Source organism: Chionomys nivalis, chromosome 10, assembly GCF_950005125.1.
Source record: "Chionomys nivalis chromosome 10, mChiNiv1.1, whole genome shotgun sequence".
NCBI lineage: Eukaryota > Metazoa > Chordata > Mammalia > Rodentia > Cricetidae > Chionomys > Chionomys nivalis.
The window spans coordinates 22,063,696-22,077,209 of record NC_080095.1 but is presented as its reverse complement, the minus strand read 5'-3'; the positions used below and the strand labels follow the sequence as shown (position 1 = coordinate 22,077,209).

General features: G+C 42.3%; 1 protein-coding gene across 1 annotated transcript in view; it reads right to left on the bottom strand.

Annotated features, from left to right (window-relative positions):
- Atg2b (autophagy related 2B) overlaps positions 1-13,514 on the bottom strand; it is a 76,064-nt gene that overhangs the window by 35,983 nt on the left and 26,567 nt on the right. The window contains exons 15-25 of the mRNA XM_057782278.1: positions 12,025-12,298; positions 10,270-10,372; positions 9,809-10,004; positions 9,172-9,314; positions 5,993-6,150; positions 5,471-5,643; positions 4,787-4,937; positions 3,219-3,418; positions 3,011-3,091; positions 573-679; positions 12-104 (exon numbers count right to left, since the gene is read on the bottom strand). Coding sequence (XP_057638261.1) covers positions 12-104; positions 573-679; positions 3,011-3,091; positions 3,219-3,418; positions 4,787-4,937; positions 5,471-5,643; positions 5,993-6,150; positions 9,172-9,314; positions 9,809-10,004; positions 10,270-10,372; positions 12,025-12,298 — 1,679 coding nt within the window. The remainder of the gene's footprint in view (positions 1-11; positions 105-572; positions 680-3,010; positions 3,092-3,218; positions 3,419-4,786; positions 4,938-5,470; positions 5,644-5,992; positions 6,151-9,171; positions 9,315-9,808; positions 10,005-10,269; positions 10,373-12,024; positions 12,299-13,514) is intronic.

The window sequence follows — 13,514 nt, the reverse complement described above, 5'->3', positions numbered from 1 at the left end:
TTCACAGGTACCTGAGAGTGGAAGAAGATTTATCCAAGGCAACGCTGCTAGAAATGCTGAATGTCTCAACAGTAAGAAGGGATCGGATTGGCAGGTGAAGGGGCCTGGCAAACAGAAGCATCAGGTTAGCAGCCTGATACAACAGGACTCTTCAAAACATACCTCCAATCACAAATACTCAATCATAGGACTTCCGGAGGGTTTTGCTTTGGTTTTTTCTTTTAGGTTTTTTGGTGACAGAATCTCAGTGTGTACCTCAGACTGGCTTCAAATGCGCACTCTACTTACCTAAGCCTGGGGAGTGTTAGAACTGTAGGTGTGCAGTACCACAGTAGGCAGAATTGTGTGCATTTCAAACATTAGTGTGCTTTAATTTTTATTGCAGTTTACTTATTTACATATTGTGTGTGTTTGTATGATGCCTGTGTGGAAGACAGAGGACAACTTGGGAGAACTGGTTCTTCTCTTCCATGATGTGGGTCCCACAGAATGAACTCAGGTTATCAGGCTTGGTGGCTCTAAAATCAGTGTGTTTTAAATAAGACTCTACCTTGTTCCATTCATGGACTCACCTGTAATCAAGTGCACAGCTCCAAAGATGAACATGAAAAGTTGTAAATGAAGTTGGAGGGTTATATCCTAAAACAGGTTCATCAGCAATATTCAAGAAGTTTAAAATCTACAATCACAAAACATAAATACTTTAGAAGAAATGACATCTTGCTAGAATACATTTAACAAGTATACAACAAAGTGACTTAGGATGCTACAAGAAAATACAGCTGTTCTGAAGGGATTCATTTCAAAAGTGTACACTCACATCAGGGAGGCCACAGAAAGGGAGAGATGCACTGAGTTACAATAATCATCTCACTGTGTGTGTCTTTATCACAGCCTAGTGCTGTGTCCCTTAAATAACACAATTAAAATGCTAAAGTACTTGCTAAACTGGAATTTGAAATGAAGAGTCACATCCAATAATTGAATGTCACAGACACCTTAGAAAACCCCATCTTATATTTATGGTCAGACCATCCTAAACACGCCCAGTCCCCTCTGATCTTGGATGGTAAACAGGGCTGGACTGCTTAGTGTTTAGTACCTGGATGGGAGAAAATCCCATATATAATACAATTAATAATTCGTGAATAAAAACTAATTTTGTTAAAGACTACTTTTCAAAAGTCTGGTTTCCATGAGGTATGGATATATATGCCTACAATCCCAGCTACATAAGAGGTTGAGTCAAAAGGATCAAAAGTCCTAAGTTAGTCAAGAGCTACTTAGCAAGACCTTTCTCAAAATGCAAAACGGAAAGAGGGGAGGGAGGAAAGGAAGGCGAAGAGAAAAGAAAAAGAAAAAAGAGGAGGAGGGAGGAAAGCAGTGGCCGTGTAGCTCAGTGGTGGAGCACTTGCTTTATATGCTGGAGGCTCTGAGAGGGAGGGGTTATCTCTGGTTTCCTAAGAAACCCATTATGGGAAGGTAGAGGAATATAGCTATTTTTTTTATACAATTCAATAAATTCTTTTTCTTTAATTTATATTACTCAGTCTGAAAGCTAGGTCCTCTGCCCCAACTTGTTCTTTCATACTCCCAAGTAAATGAAGAGGTTATGCTAAGTTGCTCCATAGCCAGAGTGTGTACGTTCATTACAATTTGTAACAGTTAGCAGAATTACAGCTGTGAAGTAGTACAAAATAATTTCAAGCTTTGGGGTCTCACAATGTCACAGTACAGGAAAGTTGAGAACCACTGCTCTAGTGTAATGTATGTAGTAAGAGCTGCCCTATGCCAAATGATGTTTTTGTTGTAGCTATTCTCCAGATGTCTTTTTGGGAGTCAATAGCAGGGAGCACATGATTACTTGAAAGATATTAGATGTATTGTCAGTTTCAGACACTCAGCAGATACCTAAGGAATATGAAGAAAAGCAGCCAGGGTGGTATATACACACATACACACACACATATATGTATATGTCTACGTATGTATGTGTATGTATGTATATGTATATATGTGTGTATGCATATATATCTGTACCCCTATATATACATTTTATATATATAATATATATACATGCGTGTGTGTGTGTGTGTCTATCTGTACTCCTAATAGGCAGGCAGGCAGGCAGAGACTCAGGTAATTAACATGTTTTCTAAATATTTTCAGGAGAAGAGTAGAGTATTTTAAAAACATTAGAGAAAAAGACAAAAGCACAAAATTCAGTATTCATAAAGAACAGGCAGTTTTTGCTCAAAGTGAGTCTCTTCTCTACAATTCTTACATAAATATAAACAATTTGATCAACCACGGAATCTTTTTAAAACACATGCCAGGGCCAACAAGAGAGCTTAGTGGGTACAGGTTAAGCCTGGTGAAGCTGAGGAAAAGACAATCAGCCCCTGAAAGCTATCCGACTTCCACAAAACACTGTGGTATATGCACACAAGAGTACCACCCTCCTCCCTCCACACACACTAAATGTTTAGTAGCAAACAAACAAAACTTTAGAAAAGCATTTCAATGAGCAGTAGAGCACTCAGCAAGAGTGAAGTCCTAGGTTTGGTCCCAGGCATGGAAAAAAAAGTAAGTAGGCAGATAGAAAGACAGCCAGACAGACAGACAGCCAAAAAGAATAATTTGAAAACTAACTCTACTCTAAGATTTCAACAGAACATTAATTGCAGAAATTCTGGTAAAATGGCCTGAGGCAAAGTCATACTAATGGCCTGGGGACAAGGTGGTCCGTAAAGGGTTTCTGATTTCAGCACTCAATACACCTCCGGCTGCTCCTCCAGGCTGGGCATTCCACAGACCTTCCTCTTCTTGAAGGACACAAACAGCAACACTGTCACTGAGAAGTTATAGGGAAGTCACCTGCCTTCTGGGTGAGGAGTCTATTTTTTAAGGAGGGCAGTTACACACTGTGTGAGCTCATCATAGTTCACCAAGGTGAACATTCACGACTGTGAATGCTGTCAGAGGACATGACGGAAGTGACAGCTCTTACCTGCTCGTGCCAACTGAGTCCAGTCGGCAGTATTCTGTGCTGTAGAGTGGCTCCTTTCAGCCCCACGGCCACAAGGAACTCCTGTTCCACAGGACACATAAAGACCACATTAATCCATAGAATCCCCAACTGGAGCATTGCTACTTCTAACAGTCACCATAGCTGGCAATCAAACCAACAGGAGCATTTAACGGCGTAAGGCACACACCTTCGTATTGGACTCGGGTTTATCAGACTCTATCTTCACTGCCACTGAGAGCATATTCAAATTGTCTCCTCCAACGCCGTCAGAGGCAGCTCGGCTGAGACCGTCTTCTTCAGAGGAGTAAATTGTAGGTTCCAACCAATGTGGGCGGGTTGAACTGGGCAACCGTGTCTCTGTAGCAAGAATGGCTCCATCTACTACGCCTAGATAGATACACATTGAGATAAAAACACCAACAAATGATCACTTGAAAATAGTTCTTTAATTGCTTTGATTGCTTTGACTTTTACAACTTAAAACAAAACTCTTTGTACAGATTGAGTATGTTTTATCCAAAATGTTCAGAATCAGAAATATGTGGGATTTTGTGAGGAATGTTCACATTTACTAAATGAGATATTAAAAAGGGAATACAATTCTGAACATGATTCATTTTGTGTTGTGCACTCCTTAGACAGCAGGCTCAAGGTCATTCATGCGATGTTTTTGTGCACTCATGCTCTGACAGTGCCCCACTTCAAGAGGTCAGGCACAGAATGTCTACTTGGGGCAGCACATCATCAAGGAGACATCGCAGATGTCAGGCATTTCTAAAAGGATTTCTAGGATACAGCCTATACTCTTTTGAGCCCTGTTGGGGGTGCAGAGGACCTTGCGCTCACAGATAAGCACCAGGGAATCCAGGAATGTTACACACAGGGCTGTCTCTTCGAAAGGACATATGTATGCCTGTTTTCTGCCCAGAAGGCCAGGACTGAGGTTGTTAATAGTCTGATGACCTTTGTGCTGTGTGACCGGAGACCACACCAGATACTCCCCAGGCCTTGATAACATGTTTACCGTAGAATGCATCTTCATGGAAGAGGTGACACGCACTTTGAAAAAGTCCAATAAAATTATGCCTTAATTTTTATTGTGCAAACAGGTATGTGTTACACCAGGAAACTACTTTCCAAATTACACTGTACTCAAATATGTTTAAAATAAGCTGCCGGTGTCAGACTCTAGAAGTTTGAGCCAAGACCTGCTGCTGAGTCATGCTGAACTGGACTTCCTTCTCATTACTCTGCTGGCCACGGTGTTTGCAGAAACCCCACAGAGCCAGCATGGTTCTGGCAGCACAGAGGTCAAGAGGCAGCATGGTAGTAACAGCCTAGTTTTCTTTGTCAGCGTTGGTATAACTGAGAGAAAAAACTTACAAAAAAGTCAAAAAATAAAAACTCAGATTCTAAAATGCTAGGAAAATAAATTTTTTCTATCCTTGTGCCTAGTCAGGCAACCACTCAAAATGTGGTAAATTTTAGTCAGGTGTGGTAGAAGTGCGCACCTATAGTCCTAGAACTTGGGAAGCTGAGTTGAATCTCAAGTTCAGGATCACTGTTGGCTGTATCGTGAGACCTTGTCTCCAAACAAACAAGAAGTTTTAATCTGTAAGTATGTTCTGGCAACAGAACCAGAATTCCCAACAGAAAACAATTTCTCACATCAAGGTTGTATTCTCAACAAGCTGTCTTTATCATATAGAAATTCAATTGCCAAACAGAAGAGAAGAAAATATATAATTGTCCTACCTTTGTGGTACAGACTAAGGCTGCTGGAATGCAGGCAGATATAGTGTTTGTCATCAAAACCTTCATATTTTGTCACACAAAATAATGAGCCACTGTTGAATTCTAACCAGAATTCACCATGCTTATTTTCCATCGGCTCTCCATTATCTTGCTAACAAAAAGATCAGGGGAAAAAAAAAAAAAAAAAAAAAAACACACGTTACCTTTTTTTTTTCTTCCCCAAATTCCAGTACTGGAGATAGAACCTAAAATCCTGCACCCAGTAGGTGGGTTTCTAGTCACTGAGCTGCAGGCTCCAACAACCATTACAAATGCAGAAAGGAAGATTGTTCCTTGGCATGCTTGTTCTGAATCTAACTCAGGGAAATCTCCCACACCACAAAAAGCAGCCTAATTCTTGAACTATTCAATACAGTGAGATTAAACGCTGAATAATGTGTGTGGTATATAAACCCTCTGCAACAATGCTTGTACTTCACTCTATTTTAAAATGAGAAAGAAAAACATTACAGTTACTGCCCTCACTAAAAGAATTAGCACATGCTTTCCAAAGGAAATCCATACAGCCTTAGACCAAAAACTGAAGCTAGCTCCCAAAGTAGTGTGTTCTCTGGCATCTCAGAACACTGCTCCCCCCCCCCACCACCTTACCCCATTTCACTGCAGCAGACTGTGTAAACATACCTTTACATCTGTGAACACTGCCATTAATCCATGATTGATACTCAGAAGGACTGAGAGGAAACTCTGAGAGTTCTTGTTCTGAGAGTCCAACTTTTTTTTCCTACGGGAACGATAGTTGGGATCAACAGCAGAAAAATACTGCAAAGTCTCTTCTTCAGATCCACTGTCTTCATCTACGCAGGGAAAAGACCTACTATTACAGATTCTGACAGCTAAGCAGGACAGCAGCTTAAAACGATCACAACAGTACTTTGCACTTTTACAGGACAGAACGACAGGGAGATATCTGGATCTCTCAAGTGAATTTCAAACATGTGCACGATCACACTGAAGATTTCACATCTGAGCAACAAAGCTCTTGTCAGAACAGACTCAGAAGTGTGGAGATAGTCATAGAAGTTACAGAACACAAACAGAAAACAAAGTCTGAGACACAGTTTAGATCCGCAACCAGAAAGGGCTCCTACTCTGTTAATTTATAAATGAGGCACTTTATACTAGAGCAAAGGTAAAGTACATTACCATAGTGAACTGCAGATTTAAAGGGACTGAAGCTGTCTTTGCTGAAGGTGTTTATCAGCTGACTGGCTACCGAGAGCCCAATGCCATAGGAAATATTCTCAAGTGTCTCCACTGGTGAAGGAGCTGTTGGCTCCCAGAGAAGCAAGTCATTGAAGATCCTAGAAACACAAAGTGCCAAATGAACAGAAAACATCTAAGGTGAAGACAGACAAGAGAACCCCCTTACAGGTCCATATGTACTTACTGGTTTTAAATGGAGAAATGGAAATGATTGTGTGAAGGTGTTCTTAAAACAGAAAATATGTGCTTCCAACGGGAAAGCAAGACCAGGGAAAGGAATCTGAGATTAGACACCTGACGAGACACTCGCCTAGTGTCACCCATGTTCTAGACTCAAAGACCTAATCATACCTCTAAGTGTACTTTACTTTTTTAAAGATTTATTTATTATGTATACAGTGTTCGGCCTGCACACCAGAAGAGGATACCAGATCTCATTACAGATGGTTGTGAGCCATCTGTAGTTGCTGGGAATTGAACTCAGGACTTCTGGGAGAGCAGTCAGTGCTTTTAACCTCTGAGCCATCTCTCCAGCCCTTTATTGTACCTTAAAGAAGGAAGCTAATTAATGATAAGGGCTGACAGCCAGGTGTAATGAAACATGCCTTTAATCCTAAGAGGAAGAAGCAGTCTGTGGCTAGCCTGGTCTATACAGCAAGTTCCAGACCAGCCAGAGCTGTATAATGAGACTGCCAAAAAACAAACAAATAAACAAACAACAACAACAAAAAAACCCATCTCCCAAATGACAGGAAGGCTGCTAAGACGCTATAGAGACCCTCTCAAAAGTCCTTCCCACCATTCCCAGGGACAGATAGATGGGAGAATCATTATTCCCACTTAACCCATGAAGAAACCACCACATAAAGTTTAAGTCCTCTCCCCAAGGCAACACAGCCAAGCAGAAGAAAAGCTGGTATGACATTCAAGATCAGGCCCAGCTTTCAATTCAATCCTTTGTCTAGACTAGTATCTGAGATAGCTTTTTCCCAACACACAGCTCAACTTCCCTGAGAAGAAGGCATGGGCTACGCATGACCACAAAAAGTGAGGAGAGATGCCTACCCCCGAAAGAACACACTAGAAGAATCACAACTAGGCCCCGGCTGTGCTGCCTCTTCAGTAAATACTTACTGCTACAAAGACATGCTTCTGCCCAGCTTCAAGAAAACTGCAATTTCACAGCATTCTCTAGGTTTGCACCACAATCCCTCCTTCCCCTCATCTGCTTCCATCACAGCACTGTAAGGCTGGACTCCTCCATGCCACCTCCGAGACTGCCCGCACCACAGCCCTGAGAGGGACTTATGCCCAATTATCTCAGTCTGTGTAGACCAGCGGCTGTCACACAGCACATAGCTGGTGAGGAAAGGACGAGGTGATGACCGGAAGGACTGTAAAGTCCAGTGTGAATACCAGTCGAGGTGCCAGCCCTCCCTCCCCCTGGAGGAAGCCAGCATGCAGCCAGCTGCAGAGCTTCAGGCTCTGGAGAAGGGAGGTAGCACTGAGCAGCTTGACTCACAGTGGGAAGTGGTGTTATAAAGACACCAGGGTCACAGCACTGAAGGATGGCACCCCTTAGACACACTGACAGTTTATGTCCCCAACATTATGGTCTATTATAGGACAAAGAAGCCAAGGCCTTTGACAGAACGTTCTAGAATAAAGAAACATAAGAACTAATGCTAACATAGGATGGTGATCAAGGTTGGGAATAGTGTCAGACACCTGCAATCCCAGTGCTTGGGAGGTGTGGCAGCAGAACTGAAAACCCAAGGCCAGCCTGAGCTATATAATGACACCTTGTCTAAATAAAGAAATATCAGAAACTTCTTATTGAGAGTTCTGAATTCAGGATTTTATGACAAGAAGAAAATTATGATTATAAAAGAATAAAGGATACATGTTACATGATTAAAAAAAAAAAAAGAAGAAGAAGCCAAGGCCTCTGAGTCCAGAGCCTGCGAGGCAGTGACTGTGAAGGATGAAGGCAAAGAAGCCTCCTCTCAGGACAGGCTCTCCTATGTCACACTTCCTGCATAGCTTAAATAAAACCAGCATGTGACCTGGGAGTTTCACCCCCATCATGTTCCTACTGCTTTTCTTGCTTATATTTGGGTCTAAATAGTCTTTTTTGGCTGTTTTTATTTTGAAACAGACTCTTATTAGGAAGCTTGGCTTTGAAATCATGAGCCTCTGCCTCAGCTTCCCTAGAGCCGGGATTACAGAAGTACGCCACCACACTCAGTTGAAAAGGAACTTGTTCTTTTAAAAATAAATAAATAAACAGGGCTGGTGAGATGGTTCAGCAGATAAACACACTTGCCACCAATCCTAACCTGAGTTCAATCCCTAGAATCCATGTGGTAAAAGGAAAGCCAGCCTCCAGAGTTGTCCTCCTGCCTCACAAGGTCATGTGACAAAGTCTATGACCCAGAATCCCATTTCACTGTATTTTTTGGGTAGGTGTGTTGAAGTACTTAAACACAATAAATTAAAATTTTTGTTTACAAAATGTATAAGTAAAACTGGAAAAACCTAAGTAGCTGCCTTCTGAATTCTGAGAAGAGGAGATACTTTCTGAACAGTGACTCTGAGAACCTAACTGCACCAGTACCTGCCGGCATGCTGCTCAGATCTGCTAGGGCCCCTCATGCCAGTGTAGGTCTGAAAAGGCAGCACTTTTCACACTGTGCAGTATCAGCAATCAAACTAGTACCCAGAATGTGTGCATTATGCTTGTTGTCATTACTGTTAGGGAGTTTGGTTGTTTTTGTTAGGTTAGTTTTTAGGGTTTTTTTGGACAGGATTTCTCTGTGTAGCCCTGGCTGTCCTAGAACTCACTTTGTAGATCAGGCTGGTCTTGAACTCAGAGATCCAACTGCCTCTGCCTTCTGAGTGCTGGGATTAAAGGCAGACACCACAACACCTGGCTGTTTGGGAGTTCTTGATGGTGGTGTTACTGTTTTTACAATAGGCACCAGGTACAAGTTGGGAGTCAGCTAAAATAGCAGAGCACAATGAAACAGCTCCAAGGACAATGTCACCAGCATGTTACATAATACCAAAGTGAGAAGAAGGCAGAAGTGCTTGGAAGTGGTCACGCAATTCAAACTCACCTGTTATACAGCTTCTCATAAAAGTTTTTATTGGGCAGTGTCATGTGAATATTTGGTAGCAGAAGTTCCAGCACATAGTGAGAATTGCTGATGGCTTTATCCTGAAACTCTGTCATCTCCGCAGGGTCTCCTGGCATCACCATCTAAAACAGTAGTTTAGTGTGAGAAAAAGCATCAAAGAAGCGATCTACGTTTAAAATAGTAGCAGCATTTTTTGAACTACTATAACATTTACCATAAACATAACCTTTATCGAGGGAGACTATATATCAAGAAAAATAGAAATCAATCTAGGATCAAACTAGCACAAAACGCACGGATTATCTTTATTGTCGTTACTGCTCTTGTTGCTGTTATTTCCTGTTGATGATGTACAACAGGGTCTTGTGATGTCCCCAGTCTGGCTTCAAACTTGCTATCCTCCTGCATCCACCTCCCAAATGCTAGGATTACAGCATTCTTTCATAAAGACCTAGCCACGTAGAGTGGCACAGGCCTGTGATTTCACAGAGGCAAGTGGATCACAAGTTCAAAACTAACCTGAGACACAAAGAGAAAAGTAGGGAAAAGAGGAGAAGAGGGGAAGCGTCTATTGGAGGCTGGGATAATTACCCTGGAGTGTTCATCACACTTTTACCTGCTCATTCTCAAACATTACTCTACGAGAGGAAAAGGGAGATGGGGCTGGTCGCCTCAGGTCACAGACATCTTTCAGGGAATGAGCCCCTCCTTCTTCCTCTTCCTGGTAGTGACCATCACTCTCTTCCTCCTCTTCAGCTGCTATTCTCTCCAAAATGGAATGCATGGCTGGTGGATTTATTTTCAGTACCATTCTGATCACAAAGATGATTTGAAAAATCAAAACGTAAGTATAAACAGCAACATTTACTTTTATGCAAATTTACAGGATGAACACTGATTAAATGTTAATATACCAGACTAACTTATAAAGCCTATGCCTGCTGTAACCCACTTATGAACAGGCAGTATATACATATAACTCAGCATATAACTCAAATAACTAAATAAATGAAGCACATTAGCAGTATATTCTTGGCTAACTGAAAGTTTGACTTTTTGAAAATTTCATTGGCTTACCTTGGCCAGTCAAAGTCATCTGATGATGCTGTGTCTCCATCAACTCCACCAGACACATGGAAAAACTTGATAGATGGCTCTCCCTTCTCCTCCTGGAATGACCCTATGGAACCGAGATGGTGTGACTGCAATGTGCTCCTTCCCAAATGATGCAGACCAGATCATTCAGAGCTCTCCAAACCAGGGTATTATCCACACACCTTCACACTATACATCACTCATTCATTTCTTTCTGCTGTAATGTGGCCTGTGCTAGGCAGAATGTGCAGATAAAGATACCAGTTTTTATTCAAACTAAAATTCTTGACTAGTATTTAGTGTGTAAGATATGTAATTATAATATAGCAAATGTCAGTCACTACCTACTGAGTACTGATTTCCTTGTGTGCATTTGAGAGTATTAGGTAACCTCTTGTCCCTCACCATCTTATTCCTTTGAGGCAGAAGCTCACACTATTTTTTTTTTAGCTAAGCTGGCAGCCAGTAAGCCCCAGGGACCACTTTCTATCCCCAAGCACTGTGGCTTCAGGCACATATGAGGGTGACCTTGCTCATCTTGTTACATGAGTGTTGGGATCTGAACTTGGGTCTTCATGGTTTTTACAACAAGTCCACTTAACCACTGAGCATCTCTCCAGACCCAATTATTTCTTCACAGAAGAAAATTTTGTGGCTTGGAGCTATATTTCAGAAGCAGAGCAATTGCCCAGCATTCAGGGCCCTGAATTCAGTCTGCAGCGCGGATAGAAAAGAACAAAGAAAAGCTTATCAGCTAATTATCCACGGTAAACATAAGGACACAAGTACACTCTGGTGTGTGCTCTGTACATGCAAAGTAACTCCACCACACTGGCTTCTCATAGTTTTCCTCTAAATCAGAGAGCTTCACGTCCACAGAGATAAGGAATGGCAGAGTGTACCTAAACATCCTCTCATGAAGCAGTCACTGGCAAGTGCTACTTAAGTATCTCCAAAAACTTGTCAAACTCCGAGATCAGAGCAGACAAGGGAAACTTTTGAAGTCTGAGGTGTGAGTCCCCTCACTAGTGTCGAGGGCAGAGGCTGAGTTTCCACACACCCTGCTCATTAACCCACACAGACACAGAATATACCACATCTTAGGTGTCACAGGAGTGAGTTAGTGTGGTGACTGAGAACACAGGCTCTGGTGTCAGATTGATCTTTACTACCCATGAGCTGGGAGACACATCCTCTTCAGCCCACGGGTCAGTAAATCTAACACATGGTAGCAACAACTAAAGGAAATGACAGAATGTATGTGACCCGCTCAGTACAGGACCCAGCAGAGAGTAGCACGCAGGCTATCCAGCCTCTATCAGCACACAGTAAGTGAAAAGCAATGCTATATAAGGCTAACACTGCATTCCTACAGAAAATAAGAACTTCATCAGAGCAAATCAATCATGGTGCTGCATCTTTTTTGTTTGTTTCTTTTTGAGGCTGGGTTTCTCTGTGTAGCCCTGGCTGTCCTGGAACTCACTTTGTAGACCAGGCTGATCCAAACTCCCTTAGATTCGCCCGCCTCTGCCTCCTGAGTACTGGGACTAAAGGTGTGCGCTACCACCATGCCTGCCTTGCAGCGTCTCTTGTTTAACCATACTATATCTCTGTCTCCACACAGTTCTGGGGAAAGCTGTTGCTCTATTTTCTAAGTGTTCCCAAGTTTGCCATCTTGGGTGCTGTCAGGAGTGGTGTTCCACAGAGTCTGCTCTCCGCTAGTGCGTTCAGTCTTACCAGTTAGCTCTCTAAAAGTCAGTTCCAGTTTAGTTTGTTCTGGGGTGGATCCTCCCACAAACTCTGTCTGAGACTCCAGATCTGTGAATGCTAAATGGAGGGTCTCCTTCTGAAGTGACTTCTTAAACCAGGGTCCTCTCTCCTGGTCTGACCGAAGGTCAGGAATGGGAAAGCGAACAGAAAGATGCAGCGCTGGGGTGGCAACTTGTACAGACACCCGACGATTCGCAGGACTGTGAGAGTCATCTAGAAACACTTCAGTGAAAGCTTTATGCTGAAAGACATAAATCACACCAACGCTTAGCATTTCCGCAAATACTATCACTGCTCCCCCACATGCCACAATGCATCCAGACACAAGAGAAAAACCACTACTGTATACTGAAGCTTCAAATCAAAACTGCTGAGGCAATAGCTGAATCTTCATACAAAAATAAGTAAAAAGAAAGACACTATAGATCCCTACATATCTTACCATAAACTAAAAAGAAAAGGTGTGAACCAGCCTACTACCAAATCCAATAAAGCTAAAAATCAATACCATGCTCAACACTCAGTTTGAAGAATCTGCCCATTTTAGGCTGCCCTAAGGGCCCTATATGAACTCACATGACTGCTGCCATATACAAAGGCCAGTCTTACTCCTCTTTGCTTTCAGGCCTATGATCAGAGCAGGGTACACAAAGGTTCCAAGTGTTCACCAAACGACTCCTAACTCCCCTCCACTCACCAGTTAAAATCATGCCATTCAAATAGAAGTCAATTTCTAATTTTCAATAAAACGTCCTGAAACTAATAAAGGCTTCAACATTCATCTTCCAAGTCAGTGTCGAGCCTTTCAGAAAGTTCCCTTCCTATGGTAGCCTGGGATTTTTACAAGCAAGGCAAACATATCAGGCTTTACTGTGACATCTTCCTGCACATGTCAGTACGTTTTGTTCCCATTCATTCTTCTGCCAAGCCCCTCCCCGCTTCTAGCAGGTTCCCTTTCTTCTCTAAAGTTAGAAACCAGCATTTTCACAGATCTATTCTATCTCATCCCTATTGGACTTCTTGACACAAACTCTAATTTCACACTAAAGAAAACAAGGGATGGGACTGGAGAGATGATTAAGAGCACTGACTTCTCTTCCAGAGGAGCTGGGTTCAATTCCCAGCACCCACATGGCAGCTTACAGCTGTCTGTAACTACCATTCCAGGAGATCTGACACCCTCACACAGACAGACATACATGCAGGCAAAAATCAATGCACATAAAATAAAAAATTTTAAAAAAAGAAAACCAGCCGGGCAGTGGTGGCACACGCCTTTAATCCCAGCACTTGGGAGGCAGAGGCAGGTGGATCTCTGTGAGTTCGAGGCCAGCCTGGTCTAGAAGAGCTAGCTCCAGGACAGGAACCAAAAGCTACAGAGAAATCCTGTCTCGAAAATCCAAAATAAATAAATAAATATAAAAAAAGAAAACCAGGGATGATAAGGTCATCCCAAC